Raw genomic sequence first — 19,428 nt, 5'->3', positions numbered from 1 at the left:
GCTTTTCAATAAGCACTTTCCACTTCTAGCCATCACTTCCACAGCCATCACTTCCACAGAGAGATGGGGGGAATATGCTACATCTCTCTACACAGCATCAAGGCAACCACCTTTGCCTCACCCTCTAGAGGCATGCCCAGAAACTTGTACTTTCTGTACTACTGAGAGGGTAAGGAAAGCCATTGACAAGATGAAGGCAGGAAGAGCACATGATCATGATGGTTTGGTAGCAAAGTACTTTATTCATGCTAGAGATATGCTTGCAGAGTCTCATGCTATGATGTTTAATAGAGCCGTGTATGAGGGTTTCCCTAAGACCTAGAGTATGTCCACTATCGTGCCTATCTTCAACTCGGGAGATCCTATGCTTCCCTGTAATTCCTGAACCATCATGGTTGGTCACACTTTGGCTAGGCCTATGCATCAATTCTTGAGCATGAGATGAGTGGATGGGCAAAGAGGGAGGGCATACGTATTACGAGCAGTAGGAGAGGCAGGGTTTAGGAGAGGTTTCTCCACTCTTGACCAGATTTTGACACTGAGAGCCATTGTTGAGGAGGGTAGACACCATGGCAGGAGGATATATTGTAGCTTTGTGGATTTCCACAATGCCTTTGATACAATGCCACGAGCCAGACTCATACGCAGATTGCAGGACATGGGGGTAGCCACAAAGCTGATTTGGGGGATCTTAGCTTTATACAGGACAATGGTAGGACAGGTACGCACTACTCAGGGCATGTCTGACATGGTTCACTCCACCATTGGGGTGAAGCAGGGTTGTCCCCTATCTCCGACTCTCTTTGGGATATATGTAGATGAGTTTTCAGATTATGTACATGCAAAGGGTGATAGAGGTGCGCAGCTTGCAAGGACATGGATTCCGTTGCTATATATGCTGATGATATTGCGTTGATCTCCAATTCTCCAGAGGCGATGTAGCCTCATTTGCATGCATTGCATGGATTTGCACGGGACAGTGGATTGTCTGTGAACCTTGGTAAGACCAAGGTAATGGTATTTAACACCACGGCGCAGTGGGTAAGGAGGTCTGCCCCCACTTTTACATATGGTCAAGAGACTGTGGTGTACGCAGATGCCTATGCAGCATTTGGGAGACTTGAGAGGATATGTTCACAGGTTCAGTTCCAGGAACCTCGGACAAAGCTTTGGCTCTTTGACACTTTGGTCACTTTGGCCATGCTGTACGGAGTAGAGATATGGGGCCCCTCAGTTGATCACCATAGTAGAGCTGGCAGCACTGATGGATGGAGATGTATGGAGAAGCCCTTGGTGTCTATGATTTCTTAGATGATTAGGGCCAAGGTCTCAGTACCACATGACATTGTTAGGGCGGAGCTCGCTGCGCCTCCATTGGTAGTGGAGGCACTCACTCGATCAATTTCATTTATGCATAGCACTTGGGCTCTCCCAAGAGACAGATATGCTCGATTAGCACTAGAATCTTTGCGACAGCTGGCATTACAGGGAGATAGATCATGTTGGTATGCAGAGATGGCATCTTCGTTTTGGTTACATGGCTTTAGTATGGATCGGCCACCCCCATTTCTGTACTCTCTAGATGCAGCCTCCATCTCCCTCACTAGGGGCAGAGATTACTAGGCTCATCAGACAGGACTTGATTCAGCTGGATACGAAGAGAACATTGATACAACCTACACATGAGCTAGGTACGAAGATGACTTTCTATAGAGAGCATCTTCTTCAACCCACGGAGGATGGTTTTATGATCAGACCAGAATACATGGACACTCATCTATCCCACGGGAGCCGATGTGCTATTGGTCAGATACATACATCCTCACATCAGCTGGAGATCGAGACTGGCAGATTTAGAGGAGTACCTGCTGAGTCCAGGATTTGTCAGGTGTGCCAGATAGAGCCAGAGACAGAGCTACATTACATATGTCACTGCCGAGTATATTATGAGATATGAGGCCGCTTTCATTGTCTATTTAGAGAGGGTTTTGGGCCACTTTCTAGAGTCCTGAGATACCAAGATTAGAGATGCCTCGGAATATACTTACTGGAGATTCGCGAACACAGAAAGGACCTCTTGAAGAAGGGCACAATGAGAGAGATCCAGCAACAACGGAAGATTACAGGTTTCTTTCAGTCACAAACAGAGGAGTCTGAGCAGCCGCAACATCATAACAACACCAGAGGCACCAGAGGCATACCGCTTGATTGGGCGATAGAGTTGGGGCGGTCCCGTCGCCCACGGATGAGGGGGCCCTCTTGACATTGACGCAGACTGCGACAAAGGATCCATACCATACTGGCGTGACATAGGAGCCGTTCCGACAGAGTGCCTACCTTGGAGGACATTGAATCTCTATAGCCTTTTGGATACTTATATATATGTATATGATGCCTCGACTGTCAGAGAGCTCCATTGTATCAGCTCACCCCTTTGTATTCCACTTGTATCAGTTTTCACCCCACCCCTACCAACTATTGTCTTTTGAGCTCTTTGTACTTTTTTTTGGACCCAGACCTAATATTAGTCTCATAGGTCATTTTGGCCTTTTGAAGAGGTTAATATTTCATTTCATTTCATTTCATATCTCTCTCTCTCTCTCTCTCTCTCTCTCTCTCTCTCTCTCTCTCTCTCTCTCTCTCTCTCTCGCGGAGATGATGACCACACATGCATACTTAATGGCTTACATCGATTTCCTGGAGTAGGGTTTCACGTGCTTTCCAAACACACACATGGCCAATACAATGTACTATGTTATGGCACAGTCGAGCTTTATTCCTTGTATTCAGGATTTCATAGTGGGAGCCAGACTAGTGGGTGTAGCAGTGGATCATGCTCTTTTGACATTGTCCGTTTCATTTCACTATAGTACAGTCCAGACATCAGGAGGCAGGTCACATACGCGTTATACATTTACTCGAGACGGTTTATACAGAGGAGATTGATAGTCGTGTATGCATTGCTAGTCCTGGTCTCTCAGTGGAGGAGTGCACCACTTTACTGACAGAGACACTGTATGGTGCAGCATTAGAGGCATACCCACACACTCAGTCGAGTCGGAGGCGACATTCTGGGAGCATGCCCCAGAATAGTTGGTATGATGAGGAGTGCAGAAAGATGAGAGCCCAGCTCCAGAGAGATCTTCTTTTAGGAGTCATCACTTACAGGCAGTCTCGGATTGGTTCTCGGTGCCTTGTGCAACGAAAGAAACGAGCTTATTCGGCTCAGATGGAGCGAGACTTGTATCAGTTGTTCTTGTGTGGAGACTCAGGAGAGGCCTGGTGATTCTTTCATGAGCACTCCCCTCCCTTCTCCTAATGTGTGGTGCCAGTATGCGACATCGTTATATACAGTTCTTGGACAGGACCCCCTTCGAGATCCTACAGAGCCATGCCCACCTACCAGCACCTTCTTTACTGCTGAGATGGTAAAGAGAGCCATTGACAGGATGAGGATTAGCAGGACATATGATCATGATGGTCTAGTAGAAGAGCACTTTATACATGCTGGAGATATGCTGGTAGAGGTTCTGCAGTGGTGTTCAATCGTGCCATGTGTGAGGCTTTACCTGAGACTTGGAGGTTGTCTACTATTGTGCCTATCTTCAAGGCAGGTGATCCAACAGAGCCTGGGAATCACTGCACTATTATGGTTGGGCACACATTGGCACGGTTGTATGCATCCATTCTTGAGAAGCAGTTGAATAATTGGGCAGAGGGTGAGGGTGTACGTGCAAAGGGCCAGGCCGGTTTTAGGAGGGGTTTCTCCACTCTTGATCATATTTTGACACTCAGAGCCATCAATGAGGAGGGCAGGTCACATGGGAGATGGATTTATTGTAGCTTTGTGGATTTCTGCAAAGCATTTGACATGGTTCCGAGAGCTCGATTGATGCGTAAACCACAGTAGATGGAAGTGCCCATAGTGTTGATTTGGGGGATTATGGCTCTATACAGATCAGTGATGGGACATGTACGCACCCCGGAGGGGATATCTAATTTAGTTCAGTCCACCATTGGGGTGAAAGAGGGTTGCCCATTGCCTCCTACTCCATTTGGTATGTATGTTGATGAGGTGTTTGATTACATTGACGAAGAGGGTGATAGAGGTGCCCAGCTGGCAGGGACGTGCGTGCCATTGTTGTTATATGTCGATGATATTGTGTTGATCTTTGACTCTCCAGAGGGTATGCATCGACAGTTGGATGCATTACACAGTTTTGCAGAGGATAGTGGATTGTCTGTAAACCTTGGTAAAACCAAGGCTATGGTGTTTAACACCACACCATAGTGGATCCGGAGATCAACACCGACTTTCACATATGGTCCGGAGATTGTAGAGTATACAAATGCATACACTTACCTTGGGGTTGTGTTTACTGGGCCCAGGTTTTCTTTGGGGAGAGCAGCAGAGACTAGACTGACTTGGGAGGCTTGGAGAGGATGTGTTCGCAAGTTTAGTTCCAAGAACCTCGAACAAAGTTATGGCTCTTTAATACTTTAGTAGCCTCATCTATGTTGTATGCGGTGCAGATTTGGGGACCTTTTGTAGGCCAAGATGGTTGGAGACGTATGGAGAGGCCCTTGGTATGATGTATCTATGATCTCTCTATTGATCAGAGCCAAGGCCTCGATACCCCGCGCTATCATTCGAGCAGAGCTAGCTGCCCCTCCTATGTAGATTGAGGCGCTTACTAGATCAATCTCCTTTGTGCACAGCTTCTGGGATACTACTAGAGACAGATATGCTAGACTGGCCCTTGAGTCTTCCAGACAGTTAGCTCTTCAGGAAGACACTTCATGCTCGTATGCACAGATGACATCATGGTTTCAGATGCTTGGCTTCACCATGGACAGGCTGCCCCCTTTCCAGTACTCTCTTCCGCAGACACCCTCGATGTCTCTTACACGGGTGGAGATTACTAGACTCATTTGTCACGACCTAATCTAGTTGGATACCAGGAGGACATGGATAGAGTCGTTAGAGGTGTTGGGCACAAATATGGCTTCTATAGAGAGCATCTTCTCCACCTCAGAGGAGATGGGTTTGTGATACGACCCAGCTACATGGATACACATGTGTCTGATGGTTTGCGGTGTGCCATTGGTCAGATTCGCACATCCTCACATCAGCTGGAGATTGAGACAGGTAGATTCAAAGGGATACCAGCAGACAATGATATGCCGCTTATGCCAGCTAGAGCCAAAGACAGAGCTACATTACATATGTTGTTGCACAGTGTACTATGAGATTCTGGGCCGTTTCCACTGCTTATTCAGAGAGGGTTTCGGTCCTTTCTCTAGGGTCATGAGTTATGAGGATCAGAGATGTCTGGGCTATATCTACTTGAGCTACACAGATATAGAGACACTTTATTGGGAAGAGTTAGAGAGCGACAGTCCCATAGACAGATTACAGGTTTCTTTTCACTAGATATGGGACAGCCAGAGGAGCAGCCATCACGGCAGAGCTCGGCCCACACTCGTTCGACCACTAGTGGCACTCTCATGGACCGAGCACTGGAGCTACGGAAATTCTGACGGCCACGATTGAGGATAGGGGCTTCACAACATCGACGGAGACTACAGCATAGGATTCGAGCCATACTCTCTCGACATCCAGAGTGCAGATGAGGATGGATTCTAGTAGTAGTAGTATTTTTGTACCCAGACATGGCATTAGATTCACAATTTTGTAACAATTTGGTCTCATAGGTCATTTTGGCCTTTTGAAGACGTTAATGTAACCTTTCATTTCATTTCATTTCTATACCTACTATAGTCTAAACTCTAGACTCTATATAGTACAGACTATAATCTATCTACATTCTAATTTCTAGAATCTCTCTTACTCATGATTCATGAATTATGTTAGATACTCGCTATGTCTTGAATATAGTGTAGGATTGCTCATCAGGTGCATGCGAGCGAAATTGGTCTGCATACTCGCTTATCCACACCAAAATTCGCAACAAACTATCACTAAACAATTGGAGTGACTCATCTATTGTCGCTCCAATCTCCGAATGTTGCGCTCCGTGCATAAGATGCCTATGGCTAGACAAGTAAACCCTCTTTCTATACACTTGCTTCTTGACTCGTATGGGCTATGTGGCTTTGCATTCTAATTCACATGTGCTAACTTTCTCTTGACTCTTTTCTATAACTTGTCAAATAGGTTAATATTCATGATTGCAAGCTCTCAGTTGAGACTCTCAAAAGTGTCAACAAAGAGCGTGATATGACGGAGGAGAAAATTTTCCGTGAGCTCTACTTGGAGCTAGAGCAGATTGACCGCCGGGTTTCTCACACACAATCATGCAAGAGGGTCATTGTGCGTGGAGTCCCTATGCCTTCGGCTACAAGAGGTAGAGGTGCAAGAGCTTCCCATGCTCGTGGCCGTGACCATGGGTGTGGTAGAGCATCAACAATACACATAGAGACAGAGACACAGACTGAGAGTGAGATGGAGGCTACTACTCCTACAACCTACGTGCGGTGAGGCTCAGGAAGCGGCTCCATTGCGGCGGCCTCCGTTATGGAGGATGTGCCTATGCGTAGATCCAGCACTATGGAGCCTAGACAGCCGGAGTGTGATGAGGAGGGAAATCTCCTTAGTGAGGTAGATTATGACACACCAAAATCCGATTCATGTGAGGATGAAAATGACATCGATGAGTATAGCTCACAAGAGGAAGATGATGATGATTATAAGAGCTGAGAAAGCTCTTAGAATTTATTGTCTCCCATATCTTTTTTGCCCCTTCCTCCACTTTTTGCACCATTGAGGCTTAGACAGCCTACTTTTTGTATGATCTCGATTCTCAAATCTCAACTTAGCTTTTTGATTTATGACATATGTAATGCGAATCGCGGTTCATGCCCATTGTGTCTCATCGTCTCGACTCTCGACTCTTTTTGAGTGTTGGCACTTGGCACTTGCAAGTTGCCTTCTTGTCCAATGTGATAATGAATTATCTAATTGTCTCAAGTGTACACTCTGGGCTTAAGAATTGCGTGTTTTTAGTTTTGAACGTACGTAACGATGTCGTATCACATAACATTTTCTAGTTCGATGAGTATTGTACGTCTTCGTACTTGGACAAAACGTACGTGATTGTACGAGATCACCCTGCACTTACGTAAGGGTCATCACAGGATCCTATAAATAGGACCCTATGCTTATTTGTAAGGTATCTTGTGTGGTCACCACACTTGGACTCTAGGCCCCTTCTAGTACTTGCCTGGACACCCAAACGAGGGCTTGGGCTGGTGGTATAGGGCACCGGTTCTTCAATCTTTATGGCTTGAGTTGATCCACACACTCAAAGGGCAGTCTTACAGCACCTAGGACTGAGAGATGGTGCTACACATTCATTAGTCTGCGGTTATCAGGACCTTTCTTCATGGTGCTGCATGGTCTTCACGGGCATTATGGGCCACCTGTTTTGCGTTACCCCTTGTACCATGCTATGTAGCCATTGTATATTGTTTGGCACTCATTTTGGGAGAGTCTTCATTTTTTGTACAGTTTTACCCTCATGTTAGGGGTGATGAAAAATTCTAAACTAATAGAGGCATCTTTGTTGAGGGAAAAAAGTGAAATAACATCTCCAATTCAAGCAAACCAGCAAGGATATCCACACTCTCATCAAGTGATCGGGGAACGAAATGGGGGTTTTGTTAGTGTGGGCACTATGAAAATCCATTTAATGGCATTATCCTACCTTGTCTCACGCTTTGCTAAACAACATATACTAGATGTGTGTATGCTGAGAGAGACCGTACTTGTCCAACCAGGACTAGAAGTGACTGTGGCTTTAGTTGTTCTTGATGTCTGTAAAATACCATCACACACTTGCTCCTGCATTCATGAGTTATCAGATCCTGCCCAATGAAGTTGTAGAATGATGAAAACATTGCCTTGTATGAGTTGCATCAGTAACAAAATGCATTCACTTTTGCACTATTCTGTGTTAGTGATCAAAACCCTTTTTGTTTTAATTTTCTTGGCCTAGTACTGTGCCAAGGGATTCTTGCGCTCTGCTGTGCCCTCATACACTTTCTCATTCGTGTTCTGAAGGAATTTTGGCTGGCTACCACAAGATAATTTTTGTTTCTTCTCTCTCAGAAACTTTACTACGAGTTTTTAAGACTCCTTGTACACACCGATTTCAATTTGGTTTTGTTTTCCTGAACATTCTCACAATATGACCTGATTGGACTCAAACCTGCATAATCTTTGCTGTCATGATGTTGCAGATCAAAGACAGAATACTTCCAAACCTCAGAGATTACAACCTGAAAACACAGGTATACTTATTGCTTCAATCAGGCTACGATTAATGTTGGGGGGCTTGAAGATACTAGGTGTACAACTATTTTTAAAATTTTTTACTTCCTCTTCAAGAATTAAAGACGGAAAGACAACAGTCTCTACCAAATAATCTGTCAGACCAGAAATAAAATGTACATCTTGGTAGAACTTTTTTCCTGTCAACTATACGTGTTGACAGTTTTAGCACTGCCTTTCTGTTTAAGTCAGATGATTTTTTCTCTTGGATGGTTTTCGTGGATACTTATTTGATGGAGCCAACTCGACTGTTATTGATTTTTCCTTCTGCATTTTCCCTGCACGCTAGGAACAATCAATAAGAACATCAATACATAATAGAACATGCATTCATGTTTGAACCATCAAACCTTTACTCTTTCAAAAGGATTTGTACCAATTGTGAGCTTTCTTATTTAGCAGCAAAGGAAAGGCTCCATGACAATATGTGTGATGCCACTTTTTGTTTTGAATGCAATTCCATGCTGGACTTACTGTATTGAAAATTTTGTTTAATCGCAAAAGAAATATCAAGCTTTGTAATCAAAGTAGTGACAAAGTTGCATTTTCTGCAGGCACTGGCATCCTGTGTTTTTATTGCTGTAAACGTGTTGATACATGCTGCTCCACAGTCTGTACAAAATGAACTTCTCCAGGAAATCATGCCAGCAGTTATGCCATATTTAACAACACACCACCATCCATTGCGCAGCTTTTCTCAGGTTCAGTTGGGGTCGGTTGTTGGAGACTGACAGTAATTGCAAATTGTAGACAAAAATCACAAAGTTTTATTCAAATGGTTTTCTACATGGCTGTATCAGATATTGATGCATGAGGTCTTCCATAAAATTCTTAAATTGTCACCTCGTTGTGGAGGTCAGCAAGAGGATGGCTGCTGTTCATTAGAAAACAAATGCTTACAATCGATAGTGTCGTACCTGGATGGCAATGTGGACTGCAGAAGGTCAGAAAGTTTTACAATCTTTTATTTATGCTTGTTTTACTAATCTGGAATTACTTAAGCACTGTATATTAGTCTCTGGTTCATTGTCCCTACTTTATAAAGCTCACACAAGTGGTAAAATATGTTGCATCTCACTTGGTATATGGCTCATTTTGAATTTTTTGAGATTATGCCTTTTCTTCTGAACATGAGAAACACGTTTTGTCCCCCCCATTTTTTTTTATATAAATAAAATAATTTTTGGGTTTATGTCGAAACATTTTGAACGTCCATGTTTCCCCTCGTTTTGAAGGGACGAAATATTTTTCCATGTGACTATGAACTGTAGGCTAACTCGTGCCAAACAATGTGATAAATGTCAAAGATTTGCTCCCAAGCCGACGCGTCTGACCAATCGTCCATTACAAGTATCTTTGGGTTGGCTACCATCTGAAAGGTGGGGAGTTGATTTCATAGGGCCTATCGCACCAATGTCACAATCTAGTGAAGCCAAGTACATTCTTATTGCTACTTATTATGGTACTAAATGTGTCACAACTCCATGCCATGGCATGTGCTTGGACCGAACCTATAGAGATAGGACAGAGTTGACCCGAACCAGCACTGAATCAAAGAACCTAAATCTACCCAAAACAAGTCTGGCAAGATTTGTGTTGGTGAAAAGCGAGCGCCGTTGTGGCAGCTGTACGGATGGGCTGATGTGGCAGCTTTTGGACATGAAAACTGAAAGCAATTGACGTTTGTTGTGCCAGTTTTTATCACAGAGCTTTTGGGGCGCCAGATTTTGATAGCAATTGCTTTAGGCCACAGGGCCTATAAACTAAAGGCCTTGGGGGAGCTTTGGGATCTCAATTGTGGACCAAGCTCTCCCTGGCACTTGTATCAAGGAGAGACCAGTCAATAAAGAAGTTAGGGACAACTGCAATTGCAAGGGATGCCTAGTTAGGGGCGACTGCAATTGGAAGTGAGTCCGGCACTTCGTGTCTCGTCTTGCCTCAAGTGTGAAGTTCAAATGTGTAAAGTGTCGGTTCCTGTTGTTATTTTTTGTTGGCGCGTGGTGCCCATTTGGTTACAGTGGTATCAGAGGGCCATCAGTTTGCTTTTCCAATAAGCAAACCAGTCCTACATCAACTACAACAGGAAGCCATCGATTCGAAAGAATATCTATAGTTTCTCTTCAAGGAGTTTCAAGATTTTCTTTAGCATCCTTGGCATAGTTTATCAGCTTTACAGAATTTGCAACAATTCTTAAATTGCATGATGCCACCAGTTATGCCTTAGGCGTTATCTCCTTTGGTATCCGACAGTTCAAGAGCTTGAACTCATCAATCGGGAGATTCAGCTATTCCACTTGGTGTTTTTTTTTGTGGAGAGGGAGCTTGAAAAATTAGAGAGGCTTGCCACTTGGGGGAATGAGAGTGTAGACTCTAGAGTCTAGGAGACACGAGCCAAGAGGCCCGAGGGCACCAATTTCCACTGAACCACCAAGGCAATGACAATAGAGAGGGAGTTTGAAGGTTGAGGGGGCCAAGCTTGAAGCCCTCCTTTTGTAGGCTTGGGGCTCCAAACGTGGCCCTGAAATTGCCCCAAAAGCCATGGTGAAAATAGCCTTAAAGGACCCCTTAAATGTCCTGAAATAATGACCCTTTTTCGGAAATGAAAGTGTCCATTGCTCGTTCTATCACCATTCTAGACAGCTATTTGTTCCATAAGTCGTTCTAGCATTCCGACCCATCCCATCCGGGGACGGTTGGTCCTCGGCCCTAGACCGCCATTTCCCGTTCCCGTGTTTCCCTTATGCTTACCCATATTATCCGCCACCACTAGTTCTTGCTCTTCCTCAACCAAAGGATTAGACTCCAGACAACGACCGCAAGGAGGAGACACTTCAGGTGAAGGACACTTGCTTTGGTAATGCCCATATTCTCCACATCTGTAGCATAAGATGGGCCGATTTGATTGACAAAACGGGGGACGAGGTGGTCTTTGCTCTTGTTGCATGGAGTTGGAGGCTGATGTATAGAAGCTCTGAGGGGCTGAGGCAGCATGGGGATAAAAATTTTGAGACGGAAAAGTACTTGACATACTTTGGACAGTAGGGATATTGAGCAAAGGTGGCATGCAGGACCGAGACTTTGTTGTATTTGCCGCAATCCCTTGATATAGTAGCAATCCTTGTCTTCATGTTTAGACTTTTGGCAGAAGTGGCAATAAGCACGAAGGGGACAATCCTGTGGAGGGTGTCGTGGAGAGCGGCATGAGCTGCACCATACCATAGCCTTAGTCTCCTGTTGAGACCTAAGCTCTTCTAGCTCTCTCTTGATTTGATCCAAAGCCTCGTGATGTGGGGGCTTCTCCTGTCTAAGAGAGATTGATTTCTCCTCTTGAAGAGCGCGTTGTAGTTTCAGGGCTTCAAGTTCCCTACTTAGAGAAGTCAAAGGTCAAATGGACTCTCCAAGAGTACAGAGGCAATCTCTACCTGAGAAGAGTCGGTAAACAGCTTCCTTGCCCCCTCTATCCTAGTAGTAGCTGCAACAAACTCCTCCAAGGTGACATTAGGTCGGAGATCCTCTCTCAGTTTGTGCTAAGAAGTCTTTGGAAGAGCCTTCTCTACAGATTTCTTGACCATGAACTCACCTGGTGGTTGAGGAAGCTTGGTGACTAGAGACTTTGTTCGGGTCATGAGTTCTGCAAAAGTCTCTTTGGGCTAAAACAGCAGGTTGGCCAACTCATCCAGAACCTTTTCTTGGAAATCGCCTGGTCTGAACTCTTCACAAAATTGTTGTCTTAATGTAGCCCAAGTAGTAAAGTGATTCTCTGCAAAGTGATTGTACCACTTGTCTGCTAATTATCCAAGGTAGATGGGAAGAGTACTAAGTAGGCATCTTCTCGGTTGAGGCCACGACCTCTGCAGATAGAAACAAATCTCCGAGCATGGTCATTAGCATCCTTTGTGGAGAGACCTTTGAAAGTCGGAAACTTAATATTCACCTTAGCTAGAACACTTGTGAGCTCTTCATGGTTGTCTGTGCAGGAGCTTGTTGCACCGAAGCTTGCTGTAACACGGTGGGTGGGAAGTTTATTGATGGGGGTGATAGGGGAGGTGTAGAACTTGTTGAGAGAGAAGGTAGGGGTAATGGTGCTGGTGGACTTTTGCTTGGCACGAAGGGTTGATGCTTCATGTGGTAGTACTTCAAGGGTGGGCTTTGTCGCTCTTTTGACTGCCCTGTATGTGTCATGTAGTAACCACAAGCCCACCCAAGCCTTGAGCACGAAGACCTTCACTTACTGCACCACACTCCACTAGACCAGGGCAAGTGGCTAGACCTCCTGGTTAGACCTGGACGAGAGAGGACTAGACGACGACGAGTCTTAGACCCAAGACGAGCCGGGACGAGTGACTAGACTAGCTGGTTTAGTATTGAGCTGGACAGACCAAGCTCGATTGAGGTTGTCCATACCAACACAGGCGAGAGCTTAAACGAGCTAGCTTCTCGACCTGTAGGCACAATGGAGTGAAACTTCAGTTGAGGTCGCACCGTGTGTGCCAAAAATGAGAGCACTTGTAACGGAGATAATGTGTCGTGCCCTCTATAGTGGGTGCTCCTGAATGCAATGTGCGTGATATCCCACTCCACAGAATGAAAACACAGAAGACAAAGAACAACAGAGAAAGAACAACAAAGCAACAACAGTACGACTCAGCAGATCATGAACAACACGAACATCGACAAACTCAAAGAAATCGATACAGACTCTGGCATGGGAGCACACTTAGCTCCAGCCCAGATCTCATAGGTACAAGTGGGGGTGTCGAGGCTCAACTATGCAGGGATGGTGCAGACGTATTGTCACAACCTTTATGAGAGACTCTAGATGACTGACCACACAAAAGTAGATGCTGTGATAAAACCCAAACAACTACGGATATATACAACCATAAAGAGCCACCAACGGCTCACCAATATCTAATCCAGCTAAGACTATCTCAAAACCGCGACCGCTAGACCACTCGTATGCCTGCCACGTATCATTGCCCACGTAAAAGTCCGTCCGGTGTGGACTCAGCCCAACTGCCACTAATTGTCTATCCAGTGCCCGCGACACTGTAGTCCTGCAATTGAACTTGAGGAAAACCTGTAAACTTCTACAGGTTGTCCCACTTTTATCGGGTTGAAATTCCTCTACTCCCGATTTCGGCAACATAACCACAGTAGAAGTCTCCACAAGCAAAATCCCAAGTACACGATGACTTTCCACGCACTTTAGAGCACTTTACAATACTTGGCGAGAAATTAAAGCACGCTGAATTCTCTGTTTTGTGCTCCGTTTTGCGTGCCGATCACTTCTTTGGATAGCACTTGAGCTCTCGCACATGTAGGGTCACTTGGCCCTTGAATTGGACAAGATTTCTCACGTTTCCAACTCCTTGAACCGGATAAGAGGCATTGTTGGCGCAAGTGACTGAATTCTCATGAGGGCCAGACTCGAGAGAGGTGAACAATTCATGATGTGAGGTAATGTGCTTTGTAGCACCATTGTCGAAATACCACACATGTGAATCTGTAGCAACTGACAAGCATGCATCATGGACAGCAGGATTGTAAGTGCACTTTGCACTAAAAGCCCATTCTGCATCAACATCAGCATCACAGTCTCCTTTCACAGAAGACTGAACAATGGATGCATTTGTAGTGGAACCAGCATTTGCAGTGGAACTACCCTCTTGGCCTTTAACTTAGGACGCTGCTTGATCATGTGATCATTAGCTTTATAATAATGGCAACGTATCTTCTTTTTGCCCTTATCACCAGAATTTCCAGACGAATTGCTGTCCGCAGAAGCATTAGGAACAAAATTTTTGCCACTCGCAGCAGAACCATAAGAAGTGGCTGCATTGTTGTTACTGCCCTTTCTTTGAGAAGCAATAAAAGCCTATTCAACTGCACTGCCGCTGCCTAGTCCTGTTTTTTCTGGAAAGTGACTCTTACAACAACAATGTGCATAATGCATCAAACTTAACAACTTCAGGATTTCCTTGGGTCATTAGTCTCCAAGTACTAGCAAAGTCTGGTAAGAATCTGGTAAGACATCAAGAATGGTCTGCAAAAGGGAATGGTCTGCACAAGGGAACTGTCTAAAATGACTTCACGTGCAAAAATAAGTTGCTCATTGATATCTTTGACACCAGCAAGGAAAGTGTCCATATCATCTTCCTTATGCATAATCTTCGATTCCAGCTCTTTACGGAGCAAAGCAATTTTAGCCTCATTGCGGCTTGCATAAAGACCTGCTAGAATATCCCAATCTTGTTTTGCAGATTTTTGCTGAACGAATGTGAAGAACAATGGTGCGCTTCACAGACAACACAATCAATGCATGAGCGTGCGCATCCTTTACATCCCAACGAGCTTGTTCTGTCGTAGGCAAAACAACTCTAATAGCAGCAATCCTTGCAACATCCTCAACATCGCCTATATCCTCAGAACCAGGACGTACATCAATGCCCTGCGCAATGTTCCAGACGCCCTTTGACACAAGAACATGTTCCATCATATAAGTCCACATGGGGTAATTATCCCCATCCAACCTGTCCTCAACAACATACATTTTGAACACATCTGTGTTGTTGTCAGCCATGGTAAATGCTGCACCTGATGTGAAAACTGTCCGAAATTAGGAGAAACGAAGCGGGAACAACATGTGCTATATAGCACAAACCGTAGAAGACTGTAAGACACCTGTTATGCAGTAAACGACACTGACAGAAATTCTGCACAAAATGACGAAATAGCCTGCGGAATACTGCCTGTAGTAGAAACGGAGGTCGAAACCAGCCCGAATCAGAAATCTGAGCAGGTGTGCGGAAGCTCGCCAAAGCTCACTGAGATCGGAGAAAGTGAGTAGGCGTGTGCTGGAGATGCTGGCGACTAAGCCCGGGAGGACGTAACCTGCTCTGATACCAATTGTTGGAATTAGGGTTGTAGAGAAACGCAAACAACTTGGAGAAGACGAAGGAAGCTCAAGGCACACAATAGAGAGTGTATTACTTCGTGTGCAATGGAAAGATAGATAGCCCTAGAGTGATGGGCGTATATACAATGCACGGGGGAAAAAACCTTCTAAAGAGGGAAAAAATGCCCCGGCGGTCCTAGTGTATGCACACACATCACTACCACATGTATATGGTAATAGGGAGGAGTCGCCAGGAAATTGTGTAAAGTTGTAGTTGAAGAAGTCTCATCGCTTGCGAATGTCGAAATTGTTCAACACACAAGGGATTGTCGCAAAAGGAGAGGCTTGCACCACAAGTGGAATCCATAGGAGGGGTAGTCCCTCCTCCCGAGCTTGCTTGTAGCAAAAGTACTTCCAAGAGATCTCTGAGCTAAAGAGGAGTGTCTTGCCCCCTGAGCCGGTGGTGGAGTGTGGGTAGGAAGAGAGGGCTATGGAGTGGGGGAGGAGGGGTGAGGGGGAGAGGAGGGGGGGGGGGGGGGGGGGGGGGGGGGGGGTATTGGAGGGCTTGAAGTGGCCAGGCTGAGGGGAAGGGAGTCTCCTGAAAAGTATCTTGTTGTAGAGGGTCAAAATGGTTCCCTATAGGAATCCTATGTTGCTGGCTTGTCGTAGGGTGGTCAGTAGGGGGGGGGCGTGTGGCAAGCTCGTCCCTAGTGGTGACGGCCATGCACTTACAACTAGCCATCAGCAAACTGGCAACCCATCTGTGAAGGAGTGCCTGCTTGTGCATGCTGAGTCTCTAGATGTCGTGTTCTCGTGAGCGTTGGAAGGCTGAGCATGTGTTGCAAGGCGAGGTCTCTTATGAGGAAAGCCCTTGCGAGATGGCCCATCTGTCTGCATATAAAGCATTGGTTTGAAAGACCCGAATACTCTATGCTCTCGCAGAGTCAACCGCCACTCACCCTAGCAAAAGAACTACCTTTGGGAGAGATGATGTTGTATTTACGTCCTTGGGGGGCCAAAATGACCCATGGGTGTAGCGAGGATAATGTGTCGTGCTCTCTACAGTGGGTGGTCCTCAGTGCAATGTGCGTGACAATCTCACTCAAACAGACTGAACAGAAAGGAAAGAGTAGACATCAACAGAGCTCACAAAGACACAACAGTAGACCAGAACATATGACTCGACTATCTCAAAGACTGATACAGACTCTAGTGTGGCAGCACACTCAGCTCCAGCCCAGGACTCACAGGTACAATGGGGGTGTCGAGGCTCAAATGTGCAGGGATGGTGAAGACGTGCTCTGTGTATCGACTCACTGCTCTAGACGACGATGCTGGACCAAAGGTGAAGAAGATAATCCCGATGACCAACCGCTACTACTCATATGTAACACCATAAAGGGCCACCAACGGCTCATCAATGTCAGCCATGTGGTGACCTGGCCACGAGACCGCCGTCGGTACCCTGCCACGTGTCACTCCCAGCCCAGAGGGTCCGTCCAGTGTGAAACAGCCTAGACCAACTGTACTAACTGTGTCCTGTGAAAGTGACACTGTAGCCTGCTACAATGGGACCACAAAAAAATCTACAAGATACTCCCCTCATGTGTGTAGAGGGGGTAGTGGGTTAGCAGCTTTCTTGTGTGTTAGTGTTGTGTGATGATCCAATACTTTGGCAAAGTAGATGCCTAAAGCTATTGGGGAGGGGTGTGTCCGAGAGAGAAGCTCCTCAAAGGTGACATCCCCTTGCAATAGCAGTGGGAAATCAGCACGGATGTGTGCGTATGCTGGGCACTCGATGGTGACATGGGCCTCGCTTTCCACTTTGTTTAAATTGCATTGTGTGCATGTCCTTCTATTTTCCTTAATATTCAGCCACCCTCCCGTTTCAATTTTGAGCATGTGTGATCGCGTCATCATCAAAGTAATGGCCCGTCTTGTCCGGTGGGACATAGGTGTCCTGATATGCATCTGGGTGTCTGGAGTCTTGTAGGTCTTCCAATATCGTGTATTGATGTGTTTGCCGTAGTATTCAAATTTGGACATGTGTACTGCTGTACTCCATGTAGTGTGTAGGGCTTCAAGTATGCTTCTGTCAAAATTCAGCCCATGCTCATGTTCAGTGCCTTCCTCTATATGCATGTCCACATGGTCTCCCACATTCCATATAGAGAACCATTTCCGTATGTCTTCTACGAGACTGGATGTGAGAAATTTACTCTTGTAATTCTTTTGCGGTTTACATCCGGCTTGCCATGCCATGTGGGGTAGACGGCTCTCCAGAATCATCTTGAGGTATTTGTGTACCCTCTGTAAGGCTTGCATTTCCAAGGGTCTCTTGCCTGTCTCCAAAAGAATCACTGAGTATGGGGTGGTAGTTTTGATCCCCATGTGTCTACATAGGAATTTTTTCTGTATCTTTTCAATGTCATTCCAAGTGCTAGCGGGGATACTCCCCCCCCATACCTCTACACCGTAAAGTATTCCGCATACATCAAATGCCATAGACTTGATTTCCCATCGCTTTGTGACGCTTTGCTTGCATATGTTCTCAGATTCATAGTATTTCGCTTATCCTGCATCAATTTTGTTTTGCGCGCAACTTCCTCAGGCATGGTTTGAAGGTACATAGATGCCCAAGTACTTGAACCTCTCAACCGCTTGCAGTGTTTGCCGTCATACGTGATGATGGGCTGATTCTCATTTCTACATGTGTGGACTGACATAACCTTTGTTTTGGCTACATTGACTGACAAGCCCGTTGCATTGCAAAATGCATGTACTGCATCCAAAAGTTCCTGTAGAAGGAGGGCCTTGTAGGCAAAAGAGAACCACATCATTGGCATATATGAGGAGAAGAAGCGTGAAAGTACCAATGCTAGGGTGATCTCCCCCCTCTCCCATAGCCTTGTTAATGAAATCATCAAGCTCATCTATGCATAGTCCAAAAAGTGTAGGTGACAAAGGGCATCCTTGTTTAATTCCCATAATGCTCTTGAACTCTTGTGAGAAACCTGTGTTTGTCTTGAGTTTACATCTGACCTCTTGGTAGAGGCGTCCCACTGCTGCCCTGATATGCATAGGAACTCCCAGAGTTTCCATACACGACCATAGCCCTTGACGGGGTACTGTGTCAAAGGCTTTCTTAAAGTCCACAAAACAACAATACAGGGTTTTGCCTTTTATCCTGGCTTCATCCATCAAGACCCGGAGTGTGATAAGGTGGTCTATCGTGCTGTGACGGGCTCTAAATCTTGCTTGTCCAATGGCACGTTTCCCGTTATTTTTAGCCCATGTGCTAAGATCTTTCTCAATAATGCTTCCAAAAAGTTTTGCCATACATGAGCTCACCATGATGGTGTGATAATTGGTGAGCAAATTGCGGTCACCTCCTTTAAAGAGCGCTCTCACCCAGTTTTCTTGCCAATCTTGGGGTAAGTATTGGTTGATTGCTTGATTCATCATATGGTCCATTTCTTAGCCTCAATACCTGACCATTTCAGCATTTCAGAGGTAAGATGTAATGACACGTTTCCCGTTATTTTTAGCCCATGTGCTAAGATCTTTCTCAATAATGCTTCCAAAAATTTTTGCCATACATGAGCTCACCATGATGGTGTGATAATTGGTAAGCAAATTGCGGTCACCTCCTTTAGAGAGCGCTCTCACCAAGTTTTCTTGCCAATCTTGGGGTAAGTATTGGTTGATTGCTTGATTCATCATATGGTCCATTTCTTAGCCTCAATACCTGACTATTTCAGCATTTCAGAGGTAAGAGGTAATGTGTTAGCTGCTTTCCCATTCGCCAGGCTTTTGAGGCCTTTAATGACTGCCTGGAAGGTGATGGGCTTTGGATGTTCGGCCTGAGCCCGTGTGTATATCGCCTCTTGAGTCCCCGACGGGGCATACAAAATTTGTACATAAGCATACATTTCGTTTAGGCTGAAATCTCCCATCACATCCCCTTTCTTCCCCTTCATGTTACGCCAAGCCTTCTTTGGCTCTTGAACCTGCTCAAGTCTAGTTGTTCTTTTGAGAGTTCATACATGCGTCTCTTTTTCCTCTTGAGTGTATTGTATTCTCTAGCAGCCCATTCCCATTCATTTGAGTGTTGTGATAGCCTCTCATCTTACGTTTGGCCTCCTTGCATTCTGCATCAAACCAATGATTATGAGGT

General features: G+C 45.4%; 1 protein-coding gene across 5 annotated transcripts in view; it reads left to right on the top strand.

Annotated features, from left to right (window-relative positions):
• The window catches only part of LOC147457218 (tRNA/rRNA methyltransferase (SpoU) family protein), a 241,074-nt gene that overhangs the window by 112,024 nt on the left and 109,622 nt on the right, over positions 1-19,428 (top strand). For all 5 annotated transcript variants that reach the window (XR_015188091.1, XR_015188090.1, XM_086512176.1 and 2 more), the window contains 3 exons: positions 8,263-8,313; positions 8,908-9,054; positions 9,154-9,296. Coding sequence is in view for 3 of the 5 variants with exons in the window: in XM_086512176.1 (XP_086368302.1) it covers positions 8,263-8,313; positions 8,908-9,054; positions 9,154-9,296 (341 nt within the window). In the remaining 2 variants the exon portion in view is untranslated. The remainder of the gene's footprint in view (positions 1-8,262; positions 8,314-8,907; positions 9,055-9,153; positions 9,297-19,428) is intronic.

The sequence above is a fragment of the Adiantum capillus-veneris genome, chromosome 5 (assembly GCF_014529385.1).
Source record: "Adiantum capillus-veneris isolate H3 chromosome 5, ASM1452938v2, whole genome shotgun sequence".
Lineage (NCBI taxonomy): Eukaryota > Viridiplantae > Streptophyta > Polypodiopsida > Polypodiales > Pteridaceae > Adiantum > Adiantum capillus-veneris.
Note: the sequence above shows the minus strand (reverse complement) of the source record. Positions and strands in the feature narration are given on the sequence as shown.